Below are 18,455 nucleotides of genomic sequence, written 5' to 3' on the forward strand. Positions count from 1 at the left end.
ATTTCTTCTACAGTAGACTTTCCCAGTCTGGTTCAATGTGATGTACTGGATTTGGGTCACTCTGCCTAGGAATTGTAGTTGGGGGTCCAGGAAATTTTCCACATTGGGGGAAACTGTTCTAGATCATTGCTTCGCACTTAAAATTGCTTTGGTGTTCTAGCATGTCTGCACTCTTTTAAATTGCAGAAAGAAATAATGTTTTAGTTTACTGTTTATTTTTTTAAAATAAAATCAAAGTAGCAAATCCTTTGGAAGCCCGGGGAATTTCAGTTTAAACTTGTCTCTTCTATTAATTGAAAGCTTCATAATTCTCACAATATCTGGGCTTCAAAAAATCTAGATAGCCACAAGACAGCAGCAAAACAAAATTATTATTATTTTTAAAGTAGCAACTTCTTACTCAAATATCCTGCAGCTGAGCCACTTCAGCTGCCAAGACAGATACAACATTCCACAGGTGCAAAAACCTTTTTGTGGAAGTTCCCAATGGTTTTTTCCCCCCTTAGAAATGTAGACTTTATATAAATATAAACTTTTGTAAGAAAATTTAAGCAGGTATCCCTCCTTTTCGCTTACCTGGTTTAACAACTCTCCATAATGATGGAAGCCCCAGGCTCATACTTGTGATAAAAGATGCGTACAAGAAACTCCACTCAAAGTTGTTTTTTTTTTAAATATTTCTTTCCAGAAGAGAGAAAATATAAATGCCATTTGTGCCCATATGCTGCTAAGTGCCGTGCTAATCTGAACCAGCACCTGACTGTGCATTCTGTGAAGTTGGTGAGTACAGACACTGAGGACATTGTCAGCGCGGTTACATCTGAAGGCAATGATGGAAAGAAGCATCCTTATTACTACAGGTGAGGATCCTGGTAAAGACCAAGCTCAGGGCTCAGTTTCCGTTTAGGCTTCTCAGCTTATAAAAGAGCAACCACCATACTATTTACATTTAAGGAAAATGATGAGTTTGTTATGGCTTGCAAAAGGTTCCAATCAAAGTAATTACCATTTTACAGTAGAACATCACATTTTGTACAAATGAAGTAAATTGAAACAATATTATTCTCTTCTTTACACTTTTATTGCAGATATTGCTCTGCCAAATCATGCTTTCCAACCTACATCCGAAGCTATTTTTTATGTCCAAATATGTATGCTAGGACAAATTTCATGTTTCTTAGAACATTCTGCAATAACAAATTGAAATTTGTTAACTTAAGAATTGGTCTAGCAGCTGGAACTGAAGCCACTTTTGATATTAGTGACTTTTTGACCATCATAATTGTGTCTACTGGGTAAAATCTTGACTTTTGATCTTCTGAAAACCCTTTGATATCTGAATTAAACTAGGATATGAGCTATACTTTTCCAGTTATCTAAAATATGCTACAACATATTTGGTCCTGAATAAGTGCACTGTCTCATTTGTCTGCTGCACCAAGGTCTTGCCTGAAAGTCTGCCTGGGATGCAAACTGTGGGTAACCTGGAATTTATATCATGGGTAGTACCTTACTGGAAAGCCCCAAATCACAAACTGCCCAGTATTGGAAGTAATAGCATGATTAAATTAATGGATCTAAATAGCAAGCTGCTGTAGCCAAAAAAATTAATCACTATTGCAATTCCAAGTGGTCATTTCTGGATTAGTTGAATGAATTGGCAATTGAGTATCTGGTCTGTTAATGTTCAGACAAATTGCAGAAAACAGTGTAAAATGTGTCATGTGTAGAAACAATGTTAGTATAAATATATGCATGTTATCTTTTGAAGCAAGACTCAATCAAGGCACCACAGACCAGTTAAATTAAAACATACAATTAGGACTTAAAAAAATAATGAAACAATTAAAATCCAGTAGTAAACACAATTAAAAGAGATTACTTAACTGCTCCTAGCCTAAAGAAAGCCTTATGTTCACTATTCAGTTAAAGTATAGAGAGAGAGTTCTGGAAAGGGTTTTATAATTTGGTCATCCAAACAAAAAGAGTCTGGTGCGCTGCTTAACACACAGATCCAGATCTATCCACCCTCAAATCATAGAAATTTATTGGATGACTTTCCCTTTAAAATATTATATCATGTTTCTAGAGAAAAGGCAGGAAATAAATTTATTTTTCCTTATCCCAAGAACAGAGACAATTTTCATGAGATGACTCCTAAAATTCCCTGGTCCAAGACTATTTAGACCAGACATCTTCAACTTTCACCCAAATGCTGGACCACAATTCTTGTTCTCTCTATCCACTGTGAAAATGGGGCTGCTGCGGATTGTGATCCTTTGCAGCTAGAATACTAAATTATGGAAATGTGAGGCTTTAAACGCCAAATCGGTGCTATAAGAGAAGAACTTGATTGCAAAATACCACTATTTCTATTTGTGTATTAAGCTTTTGCCTAATCAGGCAGAAAAAGTTCCTGCGCCTATTTTGGCTTGCTTATATTAAGCATTCCAGACTTTTTCTGTGTTAGATCTCAAGCTGACTGGATATTTCCAAAGCTTGGGAATTGCTGTAAAGAGCAGAGTGAGCTCCCCCTTTATCCACATAGTAGCTGACTGAACATCTTGGCAAGGCTGCAGCACATCTTATTGCCCAAAGGAAATAGCTAGGTGATGTGCAGCATCTGGAACCTGTAGTTGTTAATTAACTTTATGATTATTTAGCATCATTATAGCATGTTCGGGATTGTTGCCTTGTGCCTGCCCTTAATCAGCTTGGCAAGGCTGTCAGTTCAGAAGCAGTTCAACAGACAAAAGAACATCCCAGTGCAATTTTAGCTGAACAGGTTGTAAAACCAGGAGCTGGTCAGGATCATTTAAAAAAAAAAAAACAATGTTCATCGGTATCACAGAAGATCCATAAAAACATACTCTTTAATATTTCTAACTTTCTCCTGCCTCCAGTTGTCATGTGTGTGGATTTGAAACAGAGCTGAATGTCCAGTTTGTCAGTCATATGTCGCTTCATGTGGATAAAGAGCAATGGATGTTTTCTATTTGCTGCACAGCCTGTGATTTTGTTACCATGGAAGAGACGGAGATGAAGGCACATGTTGCCACCAAGCATGCAGGTGATAACCTCTCTCTGTGTCCAGGTTTGTCATCTCCTCCTGCTGCTTCTGTCCTACTACTTTATTTCAAGGTTTATTGATGCCATCCCAGTTTGGTCCAGTCATTGCAAAATTCTTATAGCTGCAATCTAAAGTGGGTGATTATGGCCAAATGGATTTTATATTCTGACCCATGTTGTCTCATGCAAAAATGACATTGTACATTATTTGGATTCTGTTCAGCACCGTGTGAAGAGTTTTTGAGTGCTAATTGCTGTCATTAGGTACGAGAACGCAAGAATTCACTGAGCAGCTCTTCACATTTCTGACTGCATTTGCAAATGCTTTGTAACATGGAATGTAGATGTAGATAAATTCTTTTCAGGCACAAGTAATAATCTTGCACATTTGTGTGGGTATGATTTCATAAGCACCTTGATTGTACCCCATCATAAATAAAAATGTTAAAAATAACATAATGAACTGCTTATGACATACCTTCATGATGTCACCTTCTGGATGATCTGTTGTATTAGTTTCCTATCATTTTCTTATTATTCTGCCTGTAGCTTTGTTTGATCCTTTCCTGCTTCAATGTACATTTATATTTTATTTGTTTAAATGCTGCAAAAAATAAATTTGCATATTTGTGTATATTTCTCCTAATGTACACATGTTTACAGTTTTCCTAATATATAGTATATGTATTTTGGCAAGCAGTTTTGTTCTACATACTTGTGCTTCTGTCCTAATACATATTTTGTAGGGCATTTTAGAGCTAAGAACTGCATAATTAGATTTGGAAAAATGCATATATTGGTTTCTAATTCCATTTGCTTTTGTCTCAAAATTTTGAACTGTGAACCACACACATTTTTATTAAAATACAAACCAAAATAAGGCTGTTTGCTAGAGCAACACTTGTTTTCCTTCTTCTCTTTATCTGCAAAAAAGTGCATTGGATGCTAAATAAATTGTTAAGGAAAACCATTCCCTCCCAATGCCCCCTTTCCTATTTCTTTTTGACAAGTAAAGACTTGTTCTTGTTCAAAATGGAACTCCTTTTTAAGGACACTATCCTTCCCTTTACTTTTATTTCCAAATACTTTGGAGTTCTAATTCAGATTGAAAATAGAAGACCCTTCTACTAGATATACTGCAAACCCTATTATTTAATAAAGGTCTTTAGGCATTTTTAGTGTTGGTGAAAATGATTTTTGCCAGGCACAAACCACTTTGGTTACGATGCTAATAGGTTCCACAGCTTAATTTCCCATTGATTTTCATTTTGCCTAAGGAATAATGTAATATAATTTCTCCAATTGTAATTATTTGAAACATTAAAATAATTAGAATCCCAACATTGTATTAACACTCCAATTCCTGTGGGCTGTGCCTGGAAAAGTTAGTCATACAAGACTGTCATTGATAAAAGAAAAATGAAGTATTTTAACCCTACTTGGAATTCCACATATGCATAAGGCGGACTAGAAGGGAACAAACTAGTATTTTTTTCTGGATTGAGGAGGAAGCACATAAAGGAAACAGATGAATGTAGCAGTCCCTATATTGTCAATGTGCCCCTCTCAAAGATCCTTCAAAAGGTTACCATGAAATGATAATGCTTAATATGACAGAATTGGAAAGGTATTAAGCACATTTAATCAACTTAAATGTATTTAAGTAGTTCAGCTGTAATTACAATCAGCTGTATATTAATTAGATTTAGTTGTGCCAGGACCCTGTCAACCTCTGTATTCTGACCTCCATTGCTTTTGGGAGGGCAGTCTCTGGCATGTCACTCAAAGGCTGCTTTAAAATAACTGTAAATTGGTGCAAGTGATACATAAACATCATATATAGCTAACTCTATTTTAAAACTCATTGATGTAAAAATGCTACTACTATAAGTGGGATGCATAGAACTGTTCAGTCAATTAACAAACACTAATTCATCCAATTACTGTTCCCAAATTTAAAATTGTCTATCAAAGTGCCATACACAGATTCATCTTAAACAATCTGGACACAACCTTCTACAGAAAGGTACATGGAAGTAAGATCAGGCAGGCAAGAGAGATATCCAGTTGGGTTTTAAATCTAGAATGAGATATACATTGGACACTAACACACACACATACCCCCAAAAAGTTCTACTTCATTTCAAAAAGGAAATCATATTTTAAAAGATCAAAACTTCCTGCCAATAATTTCCTTTAGCCCTGCGCTCAATCAGGCCACATAATGACACTGCTGAAGTGACTCCAGGCAACTCCAAAGCACACTTGGCAAATATCTTAAGGGCATTTTTAACTGTTTTGTACCACTGCTTCTGATTTTTCCTGTTGCAAATTTAACTACCTTAGCAAAGCTGGCTTTTATACTGACAGTTCCAAAATAACATTGCCAACAAGTGAAATTATAAGAAATCGTTAAAATCTAATAGGTACCTGTGGTACAAGAAATGGCGTATTCCTAAAATAAAGCACAAAAATTATATCAGTGTTCTCCGTGCAATAAATAGTTCAAAGCTTAGTTTTAGATAGATGATAAGGTCAGCCTGGGGGCTCTGGCTGCATTCTCAGGGTAGCTAGGCAACCTTCTCTCCCAAATCAGCTTCAGCTTCATTCCCTTATATTAACTGTAAAACAAAGTTTTGTCAAAGCTCGTTAGTGCAAAACTGCTGGCGAATTTAACCTAACCCCCAACACTAGCCATATAATATAACATGCTGTTAAACAGGGCCATTTGACTTGGTCACCTTATTAATTTTTTATCGCCTTAAAATGCAAATGTCTTTTGCAGAACACCTACTCTTCAACTTTCCAGCTGCTCAGTAGGAGGACAAAAATAAACCAGCATCCACCAATGTGCACCACCCATCCATAATCTGTTTGGTTTGGTATTTAAATCAACTGACCTTTTGCAGAGGGTGTGGGAAGGATTGTGAAGATAAATTGAGCTATTCAGTTTACTGAGAGACAGAAGTGATAGCTTGATCTGAGTTACAAGGAAATACAGTTGTACCCAGGAAAACTTAAATTTGTTTAGCTTAATAAAGAGGAAGTTGAATTTAACCCGATCCACTTAGATTTGCGCAGTGCAGGTAGGGATGCACAAAGAAAGATACTTCTATGTATGGATCTCTGAGCCGAATTGCTTGCATGCTGGTTTCAATAAGGAGGTTAATGTTTAGCATTGATTCCTTTGATTTTTATTTTTATTTTTGTAGGTGAAGAAAGGAAAACACCCAGTGATTCAACCAGTCCTTCTTCTTCTTCCTTGTCAGCACTTAGTGATTCTGCCAATAGTAAAGAAGATGCAGATATAAGTCCCAAACCCAAGGGATCCAATAACCTGCTAGTTATTTCCGTAGTGCCTGGTAGTCAGACTCTATTAAATGCGGAAGAAAAATCAGAGAAAGGTAAAAAGTTGGCGAAGGAATGCAAAGTGACTCCCTCCACTTTCTCAAGGCTGTCGTGCGTGACTTAGGTAATAGTGTCTGTAATTTCCTTCTGCAGGTTTTGAATGTGTTTTCTGTAACTTTGTCTGCAAAACAAAAACCATGTTTGAGCGCCATTTGCAAATCCACCTGATTACACGGATGTTTGAATGTGATGTGTGCCACAAGTTCATGAAGACTCCTGAGCAATTACTGGAGCACAAGAAATGCCATACTGTCCCCACTGGTGGGCTCAAGTAAGGAAAGCAAGTACACAAACTTTTATTGTGTTAAGTACCTTGATCACTGTGGAAGTAGAAACGGAGATACTTGCGTGGGAGAACATGGAAATGTTGGGAGTGATAAAGCCAGACAGCTTATTATGAACAACAAATTTAAGTTGCTGTGAATCAGGGATAGGCAACATACAGCAATGTGTGGCACTTCTGATGTTGGTGAACTACATCTCTCAGCATCCCAGGGAAACATGGTTAATAGTGATAGTGGGAGTTGTAGTTCAGTGCCATTTCAAACATCACATGTTACCTAGTGGTTACTAGAAAACAAACTCACCTAGTCTCTTAGGTGTGCTGATGCTGCACTAAACAGGAATAGCAGTGTTGAATATTACTGTTTTTATTTTTAACCAACAGTGGCATAAATGTTTCGTATCTCTGTAGCTAAAATAGTTCCATAGGGTCAGACTGGGACTAATATTTTCAGATATATGAAAATTCTTATGATTGTCTTATGATAATGACATTAACAGTTGCAAAACTAACTACCATAATTCAAAGAAATATAGACAAACATTGAATGGATTATTGTTGATACAAGTTAATATTATGTACTGTTGATAGGCCTTCATGGTATGTTACAGAGATATGTTACATTACCTATAAGTACTGGATAGCTGGAAATTCTAGAATGTAGTCCCACTGTATCTGGAGAGTGCTAGGTTGACTGATCCTTATTTGATAATTTTTAACATCAGTTACCAATGATGGCTTCAGATTTATATTAGAAGATTTCAGCTATTGTTTTCAGACTAATAAAGACACAAATGTTATAGCAACATGATAATCTATGTCGAAATGGAGTAGGCACATCAGTAGTATCAGATCACTAGAATAAAATATTAATATTCAATGATATGTTTATCAAATACGATTGGGAACAGATACTCTGGAATGTGTGAAAGTATAAATGCAGCATTCTCTGATTCATTAAAGCAGCTGTATCTTTCTTGCCTACTTTTATGAGTTACAAAGAATTACAAAGACTTTTCTGCTTACCAAAGCTTTCATAATAGAACCAAAAGCATTCATGGCTCAAATGTTTACATCTGTAACATTTTAGAACTTCCACATGATAACTGATGGTAAAGTATTTTCAGTAATTTCTATTACCTCTAAACTGTTAACTTCATTACACTATTAAAAGTCACTAATAATTAATCTAATACAAGCATTTCTGAGAAGTAAGTGTTATATTTCTAAGTCTTACTCTATTCAACTGATAATTGGGGCCTCACTAAATTTGTATTATTGATATGTTTATGTAAGTATTTAAAGACTGCCCAATTTGTACAGACTTTAGATGACAAACCACAATTTAATATGCAATAAAATATAAATGATCAATAATAATGGTAATAACAAATTGTCAGTGATGGTTTCTTGAATACCAGTAATTAAAAAATATTAATACTACTGAAAAGGAAGATGATATTTTCAAGGCTGTAGCCCTCGTTATGGATAATAGTAAACATGTTGAAATTCCGTCGATTTCAGCAGCAGATTAAGTACATGCTTAACAGTTCTTTTGTACAATTATCCTACTGTAGTACTCCCTGACCCCACTGGTACAGAAATAAACAACCAATGCTAGTAGTACAGTTTGCTATCAGGGCAGAGCTTTTTCGGTGGGATTTTATATTTATTGATATAAAAATACATTAGTACAACCAATAACAATTCAATAAAATACAATAATTTCAAAGAAAAATGTGAATGTAGTAAAAACAGATCTAATTGGTAAGAGTGTATATATCTCATAAAGCAAACAACCTTGAAAAGGGGTTTATCAAAAGCAGAAGGTCATTATACAAGGTCAGTGCAGAGAAAGTCAGGGGTGACTAATCTTGGCAACTTTAAGACTAGTGGACTTCAGTTCCTAAAATTCCCCAGTCAGTGTGGCTGGCTAGGGAACTCTGGGAATTGACATCCATGGGTCTTAAAGTTGCCACGGTTGTACACAACTGGTTTAAGTGTTTCCTCCAAGAGTTTCAGTGACTTTTAACTTCTTCCTGTAAAAGTTTAGAATTGCTCCTTTCAAGATTTAGAATCAAATGAAATAGTGCCATGAGGCACTCCTTTCATTGTGAAATATTGTGAAATATAGCGTACTGCTTTTAAATTTTCCCAAAGCATTGAGCATCATTAGCATCTCTTGGATGAGAGGACTGTACTCTCACAGAAGCCAAAGAGTTCTGTCACACTCTTCTTCACTGGATTTGCAATAGTCGCTAACCGAGAATTTAGCACAGCCTGTATAAATCTCACCTTTTTGCAGAGGCAGGGACAGAGCAAAAGTTGGGTTTCTCTGAAATGGAATTGCAAAAGACTAAAAACAGCACAAGCAAGCATTTTCTTCTGCACACAGATGTGCACGAGAGGAAAAGAACCATGTGGCAGGATGGGATGAATATTTAACTACCCTCCCAAAACTGCCAGGAAATTGTAGGGGTATATTAAGAGCAGTGGGAGCCCAGGCATTTTTGGAGGGTGGGGGTGGTATATGATCAAAGTCAGTATCAAGTTCAAAAAATAGTTAATGCACCCTGTGAAATGGATTTATCTGCTGCTGAATCAGGGTGACTATATGCAGATACCAAGCAATTCACTATTCCAATTAGCCTATTTATCTCACTATCTGTAGTTTGCAAAAGTACTTGGGCTGCGTTATCTGATGTGAATAAAGTTAAATCTACGCTACTTTATGAAGTTTGAAAATTACTTTTAAAATAATTAAAATACTTTAATCTATAGAGAAAACATTTTACTAGAATATTGGGAAAAGGGATAGGCAGTAAGATAAATAAGCAATTGCAACATCCTATCAGATTCTCAATTTTTGGATTATTCTCCTGAAAATAAGGTACAACTTTAAAACTTCCAAATATGCTTGAAGTGGGAGAACATTTTGCAAAAAAAAAAAAAAAAAAGGTTTGATCCTGGAATATTTTATGGCCCTCATCCCTCTTGTCTTTAAATTGAAGAAATACAGCAGATGAAAAGGGTTCATCCATCTACATGAGTCGGTTTTGTGTATTCTTAGATTGTAATGTGATTTCATGTGTTCAGCAGTAGGAGTGAGCATCCCTTTGGGATGGAAGGCAAGGAGACTCTGTAGAGTGTGACGAAGTATAGTATAGCTCCTCTCTTTTCTTGGGGTTTGTTGGAGTGATGTTTAGGAAGGCAGACAGATGCTGCACATAAGCACCTTATACTTCCAATGCTCCTATTTGCCTTGTAAGGTTGAACTGCTGAACAGATCTATTAAGCAGCCCCAGAAAGTCCATGTCATACAAGAGGGGAAAATAATCACTCCAGGCAGCACTGTAGCAGAGAAAAGATATTAAAACAAAATCTGGAATTAGAGCCCCTAAGGAGCACATGCCACATGAGACCTATGGCTCAACCAGCAGGTTGGAAGGAGTGGCAGATTGTGTCCCTGTTGTGGCCATCAGGATTGCCCTTTGTTTCTCCAGCTGCTGCCAACCAGCAAGTCATGGAAGGCTTTTGCTGCTTCAGCACCTACTGTTTAATTTTAAATATTACTTGGCATTGCAAAAAAAGCAGCTGGCATTCTCCTGAAGTCTCCCTTACAAGCTCAACCCACAGTTCACTTGCTATTTAGTTTTGAATTTTGCAAAGGCATTTGCTTCTTTTGCACCAAAGTCACTGACTCATCTGGAAAAGAACTCTTTTCTCCAAGAGGCATTGAGGGGCAAAGTTACCATAGACATTATTATATCACCCTATTGAGACAAATAATGTGTAAGGTTTTTTTTTTAAGATAGAAGAAGAGAGCTGGCATTTATCAAGGTAAAATTTTTTAAAGCAGGTTGAGAGGTAGATGTGAAAGGTAAATGTTGCAGTAGAGAAGATCTTAAGTAGCAATATGGTTACACCAAACTCAGTAAATGTTTATTTATTAATAAAACATTAGCGATTAGACTAAAGCTGAATTAAAAGCTTCATTCCTACTTTATATTCTGGTTTTATCAATATTGTAATTTAAAATGTGTTGCTGGGTAAATCTTCCCATTTTCTAAGTAGTCAGATGCTGAAAACAAAAAAGACAATAGTTTAAAAATTAGTTAGTAGGCCTTGCACTTTACACCCTGCCCCTTCAAGCTTTCAAGGGATTTGATCAGTGATATCATCAGTTATATGAACAACTAAACTGAATTGTAGCCCTTTGAGGGATTTGGGGAGGGCAGTGAAATATATGGTCATCATTTTGTCCTGGTTTGGTCTTTTGGAACCTGACCTTTTAAGGGCCTTAACGGCAAGCTTCTTTCCCCCCTCATCTGTCGCTCCCAAAGGGGAGAAAAAAATCAGCCTGATTGTACAGAGAGAAGAATAATATAGTGAAGTGAGTAGCTTAAATTTCTGCAAAACTTTAGTCACCAAATTTGTCATCCCTAAAAAAACTAAAAACATGTTATAGAAACCAGCCCTGCCCACTCTGAGGGGCTCACAAAGATTCTGGGAACTCTATATGTGGTGTAAGTTGCTCCCAGCTGATCTAGATCCATGTATCAATCTATATTTTACATTTTCACAGGTGTCCCTTCTGCATTTATTCCACAAACCGTCCAGCAGCAATGGAATGCCATTTGAAAACCCACTACAAAATGGAGTACAAGTGCCGGATCTGCCAAGCAGTGAAAGCCAATCAGCTCGAGCTGGAAATGCACGTTCGAGAGCATCGCCTTGGCAACCACTACAAGTGCGATCAGTGTGGCTATCTTTCAAAGACTGCCAACAAGCTGATAGAGCATGTGCGTGTGCATACAGGAGAACGCCCTTTTCACTGTGACCAGTGCAGCTACAGCTGCAAACGCAAAGACAATCTCAACCTGCACAAGAAACTCAAGCATGCGCCCCGGCAAACCTTCAGCTGCGAAGAGTGCCTCTTCAAGACCACCCACCCATTTGTCTTCAGCCGCCATGTGAAGAAACATCAAAATGGAGGCTGTTCTGAAGAGGAAAAAAAAGGTCAGGGTGTGAATTCCACAGAAGCCAGCCCCCTGCTCATGGCCAACAGTTCCCGCAGCCTCTTGTCCCCTCTCTCAGTCATGTCAGCCTCCCATGCTCTACAGACAGTGGCCATGTCAGCTGCTCAAAGTGGCGGGACAGAGCCAAATCTGGCGTTGAGGGCCTTGAGCATAAACGGCACTTCCCTGTGCTTTGATAAATATCGGAACTCTGAGTTTGCCCACCTCATTCCCTTGACCATGTTTTTCCCCAAAAACCACTTTGAAATCACATTCCATTCACCTCAACCACAGACCCTATGCTTGGATGACACTTCGCCGAAGCACTCCTTCCTTGCCTATCTCGGACTAACAGAAAGACCAGAAGCTCTCTAGGACAGCCTCCTCTGTACCAAAAATCCTCCACACCGCACCCTTGACACGCCCACCAGACTCCAAGCAGGTTTTATTTCAAACCATAGATCCAAGAGTTTGGCTGCCCAACCAATTGTACAATTTATCGTTAGTGGTAAGTTACAGCCAAGAAAATGGCGCCACTCGTCTCCTTAATACATGGCCATGAAGGCTGCTTTGTTAAACCTTCAGACAGACGACCTCCTGCATATTTCTTCAGAGGCATGTTTCCGTACTCTCATCTACCTGAGAAACATTTTTGTCTCTTTTAAGCTGAACAAGAGTGTCCTTAATGGCAGTCAGCACTAGCTAAGATGACCCTTTGATGCATTTGACTTTGGGTTGTGAATCTGAGCGTTTCTAAAAAAAAAAAAAAAAAAAGAGTCTGTGTGCCATGGCATTGCTTTTGCACATCCTTTTGTACTGGCTTATTTAATATGAACTTAAGCTGCCTTATGCTGCATCAGACAGTCCATCAAGCCCAGTTTTGTCTGTTTATGATTGACACCAGTTCTCCAGGATAGAAGTCATTTCTAGCAGCTGCTTCCTGAGATTTCTTAGCGAGACATGCTGGTGGCTGAATCTGGGATCTTTATACGTACAAAGCATGTGCTCTACCACTGAGCTGTAGCCCCACCCCTGTGAAACATTGCAGTCGTCCAGGCTTGCTCACCTTGCCTGCTTCTCTTTTACTGCTCAGTTATGGAATGTAAGAACAGCAATCAAGAAGAAACTAGCATGGCAGTCAGTCCTGCTGGGAATTTGCTATGTTAATCGCGGGCTAGGTTAGTCTCACATCTTAGAGTTTGATGATCAGAGCAAAAGCAGGAGAGGGGAAATTACTTTAGCCTTGCAAGATGATGCTATTTCAGATAGTAACTTTTTTCTTACATGGAGATATTCTGTATGGCCAGTGCATGTATACATGTAATATGAAGGGCTTTTTCTCTGTGTACACATTTGGGTAGCCAAGTTTTCATACCTGCTGCTCAGTGGATTTATTCATGTTCTGACCCTTCCCAGCAAAGAAAACACTCCTATTACCCTTGAAATAATACAGTCAATGTGATTATCTCTATGAAGGAAAAAAGATAATGTTTAAAGCAGTCCTGAATACATAACAGTGATGTACGAGAAGGCAGCTAGATTTATAAACAAGTGTGTTGCATACGTGCCCCCAATTTGATTGTTTGGTTACATTCATGTGACTTGGTCCTTTTTAAAAAATACTTTTGGATACAAATACCCAAGAGCAAGGTACATATGATAAGGCATTTGTTTTAGACTGGACATAACACATTACATTTAAATTGCTGCTTTCCTTGGTCAGATAACTGGAGGCAGAAACCTGATCATTTTGCCAACTCGCTTCTTCTAGTCAACAAAGAAAAATAGCTTGATTCGAAAATATGTGCACTATTTAAATTTGACCAAGGCGACTACAGAAAAATAGAGCAAACAGCCTTCAGGCCACAAAATCACATCTACACATTCTCACTTGGTCTGAATGCAGATTGTGAGGGCAAGGATGCACATTTAGAAATGATTAAATCCAGAAGAAGGAATTTTAAAAAGGAAAGATTTCTTAAATTCTGGGCATTAGGGCTCAGACTAAATAAAGGCAGGTTTTGCACAGTGGTTGAGTCTTGCACTAGTATGTTTCTCACTAGCAAAAAAAAAAGTAAAAGTAAGAAACATATCAAAGATAATGTTTCTTTTTTTTACTGAAAAATATGTACATTTGAAAAGTAAGTGCAAGTTCTTTCAAATGGAAGGAGAAAAAGGTGCTGTTTAATTATAGAATTCTCTTTTATATGTCCAACTATTCAACTATACTGGCAACTTTGTGTTCTATCCCCTTCACGTTATTTGTATTCCTTTATAACATTTGCTAAGGCTTACTCAAGTATACTCTTCTAGGAAGGTAACTTTATATTTTCTTAAGGCTCTTATTTTTAGTCATTAAAATGACATAAATATTGCACTTTATTGCAGTAGAAGCAAATGTTGCATTCCTAGTGGTTGATTCTAAAATATTAACATTTCCTAAGATTTAAAAAAAATGCTCATGCACTGAACATTTATTATAAATCACTATCATAAATGTTTTCCCCACTAAAGAAATATGAGGGAGGGGATGTTCAAAGATCTTACTACAGAGAACAAAGAAGGAGGAAGCCTAAATACTAGCCATTGATAACACTGAATTAACGTAATCATAGTCAAAATAATGAAAGTTCATGAAGAGGTTTAACCAATGTAGGGCCTTACCTGGCTAATTTACGGTAAAATAAGTCATTGTTTTAAATCTCCTAAGAAAAGTTTTGGGACCCTGTTTATTGCACTAAATTCTGATAAATAATACTTTCAGAAATTTTGGGAACTATTCATCAAAAGGATGATTAAGATAAGGTTGATGTAATGTGATGAACTAACTGTAACATTGCAGTGCCACTGAGGTGGCATTGCAATACTATGCAAGAGTCAGCATCACTTCTTGGAGCCTTCCCCAGCCATTCATCGTGCTGGCAGAGGCTGCTTCGTTGTGGAAACCCAATGCACCCGGAAGACACAAAATAGAGGAAGGCTGAGTTTCTGATCCTGTTCCCATGACATGATTAACCTCATCCATGTGCCAAATTATAGTCACCATCCATCGTGTGCAAGCAACAATCAAGGATGGATCGGTCCATGGGATGGGAGCTAATGTTTTAAATTGGGCCCCTGTTGAGGGGCCAGAAACGATTCCTTTTCCTTTTTTTTCACCTTGCATCAGAGTGAAAAATTAAATTCAGAGAAGGGTATTTTTATCCATTTCCTTCTCCCCTCCACCCTGCTGTGCAGTCACAAGAGGGTGGAAACCAAATCAGCCATATAGATGGAATGCCTAGGGGAAAAAAACCCTTCACAGGCCTCTCTAGAATTTCATCCTACCCTAGGCAAGATCAATGTTAAGCCCATGGCCAGCGGCAGCATGGCTAACCAGAGGGATTTAATTTATTCTTCGCAAAGTTGTTTATGGCTAGTTCTAAGTCCCTCCTATCCGGTTGCTATCTCAGTTAACCCTTAGGTTAACCCTCTTGGCCAGATAAGTGTCATGGGAAAATGGTCATTAATAACCCCCTCCTTTACTTGTTTCCAGCGATGCGCATCTTGGGGAATAGGGCTCCTGCGCACCCTAACAACCTCATGACTCCTGAAGCCTGGCAACAGAAGACTAGTAAAGAATGAGATGTGATCTGGAATGTGAAAGCTACCTAGTACTCTGTCATATGGGAGTAGAGCAGTGGCAGATCCAGCTGTACAACAGTAATGGTGTTCTAATAGTGCAGGTGGGATTTTGCAATAAACAAATGATCTGGCCAATTTCCCTTACCCAGAATGTGGCTGCAACAGCATTGACAAATAGTGAACAAGAGTTTGAGCTCAATTATCTAATCCTGCCTGCCCCAACCCAGTACCTTCCATGCATGTTGGATTACAGCTTTCTTCCATCTCAAGACAGCGTACTTTGGCCGTGATTAAAGTTATGCATCAGTTCATGTGGACGGTACCAGACTGGAGCAACCTAAGCTCTGGAGGTTTGGGGAACTTGTTTTGGGAGTAATCTTGAAGCAATTAATTCAGCTGCAGTTGCCATTAAATTATAAGCTTCATAAATCTCTCTGATGATTTTGGAAGAAATAAAGTTAATGTCATGCTCATTAGGGAGCATAATAATTTAGAATGCTAACAATTTGTGGCAAATATATATATATGGAGATTTCTTCCTACAAGTGGCTACTGCAGTTAACTACATATATTCAAGATGTTTTAAGATAACTTCCAAACAACCAGCGACCCTATAAAAAAGATAAAATATAATATTGTGTCAGCAAGTAAGCTACGCATGCATAGGAATGTTATAAACATTTTTTTTCTGTAAACCAAATAGTGCAATATACATAGGGGATTTCAAGGAATGAAAGTATTACGATGCTATGAGCAATTTAATGCCTTGGGTTTAACCAGTTTCCATTTGTATTTGTTTGTCATGGTAATGCTTAATGTAATTGGGCAGCTTTATTTAGCACTTTGACCACTGATTATTTCTGGAAAGTTAATTATGCATTGTTTCTGTTTAAGAAGAAAAAAAAGAATTTGAGGTGTTTTTATTTTTTTAAGAAAAAAATATACAGTATTTATCAAAGCCCTTGCATACCCAAGAATTGGTTTGCTGTTTGACGCTAAAACTAGGAATGCTCACTAATATACCTTTTGCTTGTTAAAAAAAAACGTAATGTTTGTACCAACAGTTCACTTTGTACCTGTTTTTCCCCACTATGCACTCCTTAAAATAGGCTGGCTTCTTGTTTTCAATTGGTTAGATTCTCAGCACCTTTCTTGCTTTCCCTTTTTCTTTTAACTTGCTGTATCATATTCAAATATCACACTGTCAAGGTTTGTGTACATTAATAGAAATTTGTAATGTATAAAGCTTTTTTTGCATTATAAGGCTGTACAGGGTCATTTTGACAGTAATTAGTATATTTCTCTGCATCTTACGTTGCATTGCCAATTTCTAGTGTATCCAGTTTGGAAGTATATATACTCAAATTAAAGCAAAGTTGTCTATACTCTGCCACCAGCTTTGTTTTTCTTTCAGCATTGTTTTATTATTTACATGTATAGAGATTGATTCTACGTTCCATAATGAAGTTATGCTTATGCTTCCAATTCCTTAGTTCAGATCAAAGTAGATTAGTGAAGGCTGTTGCTGTCTTTTTCTGTTATTTTTTTATTTTATGCACTATTTAATCTATAAAGACCTGTTGTTTGAATGTCATTGGGCAGCAGAGGAGATCTGAGGTTGGTCAAAATGGAGCTATAGATTATGTTGTAACTAAATGATCAATGTTGCCTGCTGTACTTCTTTTGACACCTGTTCACTAAGCTCTATTCTCCACCTGAATATATAATACAGAGTTTCTTTAGTATTTTTTAAAATTAAAAGGTGTAATATAATGTATGGGAAGCTAGGATGCTGCAAAAGAAACTGCCAAACCCCAAACAACCTTTATTTCCCCCAAAAAAATCCTAGCCCTGATGCATTCTTAGAAAATAAAAATAGTAATATATTGTTTTACTAGAAAAAAAGACTCACCTGCCCAAGAGAACAGGGTGGTAAGGAACAAACTAACCAGTTTGCCATATGGTGAAGGTAAATGGCGTGATTGATTACACCCATAATGTCTGTCATTGGCTGAGAATGTTCCTAGCAAATATCCCACATTCAAAATGTGTCTAAAAGAAACTCTGAATTTAAGATCACCTGACTTTTAACATTTCACGTATTATTTTTTGTTTATATCATTTTATTTAGGATGCAATCCTGCAAGAATATTCCTTAAAGATATGACTGGAGGACTTATTTCTGTAAGCCTATGACTGTAGAATCTCCTTTTTTCTTGGGTTTCCATGAAATAGGGGATGTAGTGAATGTGGAGAAATTCTTCTCCAAGAGTTTAGTTCCTGCAACAATAAATTGAACATTGACTTTATCCTTATTATAAAGGGAACACACAGTTGGAAAAATCAAACACCAAAAACCCATTCAGGAGGTAGCTTTCCCCCTCCTAAGATAATTCCCCGAAAAGGAGAAGACAGCTTTTATCTTTTCTGAAGCTTCTGGAAGTTGTAGTTCAACATAATCTGAAGACTAGAAGTTCCTCTCTCCTGATCTGAATCCTACAAGATTATGTTTTTCTGAGATATTTTTGCTAAGAGATTCCATTGGTAGAATAAAAGCAGTAAGAATAAATGAGCATTCTTGTGTGGTGCCTTGCTAGATTTTTTTTTATTTTTTTATTGAAAATCAACTATTAACCCTAATTGTAGCTGTCAAGATTTGGTACATAGGAAAAGATGGTTTTAATGATTCATATCCTTTTTTTCAGTTAGTTTAGATTTAAAAACAAAAGCCTAATGAAATCTTGAAAGCTTTTATGTATATCTAAACAGTGTAAGGGCAAGAGATCTGTCATTAACCCTGCAGTAATAGATAACACTAAGAGTGAGTCTGATGTAATCTGAGAATTATACTTTATTGGATATTAACTCCAGCAGTCCAAAAGCTGAGGTAATTTTAAAGTCTAATTTACCTGCATGATTTCCATGAGCTATGGAGGCATTGCTAGCTTATAAACTCTTGGGATTCTGGAGACCTGACAAAAGGTTGGTGGTGAATTCTGTCTAGCTTGTTGATGGATACTTGACTTTAGAATGTTATTACGCTATTCTTATTT

General features: G+C 37.2%; 1 protein-coding gene across 5 annotated transcripts in view; it reads left to right on the forward strand.

The window, feature by feature from the left end:
• ZNF827 (zinc finger protein 827) overlaps positions 1-16,833 on the forward strand; it is a 136,254-nt gene extending 119,421 nt beyond the window's left edge. For 2 of the 5 annotated variants that reach the window (XM_081959338.1, XM_081959340.1), the window contains 5 exons: positions 689-860; positions 2,904-3,094; positions 6,282-6,473; positions 6,571-6,748; positions 11,346-16,833. In XM_081959338.1, the coding sequence (XP_081815464.1) occupies positions 689-860; positions 2,904-3,094; positions 6,282-6,473; positions 6,571-6,748; positions 11,346-12,153 (1,541 nt within the window). In that variant the 3' untranslated portion in view covers positions 12,154-16,833. Of the gene's footprint in view, positions 1-688; positions 861-2,903; positions 3,095-6,281; positions 6,474-6,570; positions 6,758-11,345 lie in introns of all 5 variants that reach the window. The other 3 variants (XM_081959339.1, XM_081959341.1, XM_081959342.1) reach the window with 3 other exon arrangements.
• Positions 16,834-18,455: the final 1,622 nt, after the last annotated feature.

The sequence above is a fragment of the Natrix helvetica genome (assembly GCF_964273705.1).
Source record: "Natrix helvetica genome assembly, chromosome: 7".
NCBI classification, from domain to species: Eukaryota; Metazoa; Chordata; class Lepidosauria; order Squamata; family Natricidae; genus Natrix; species Natrix helvetica.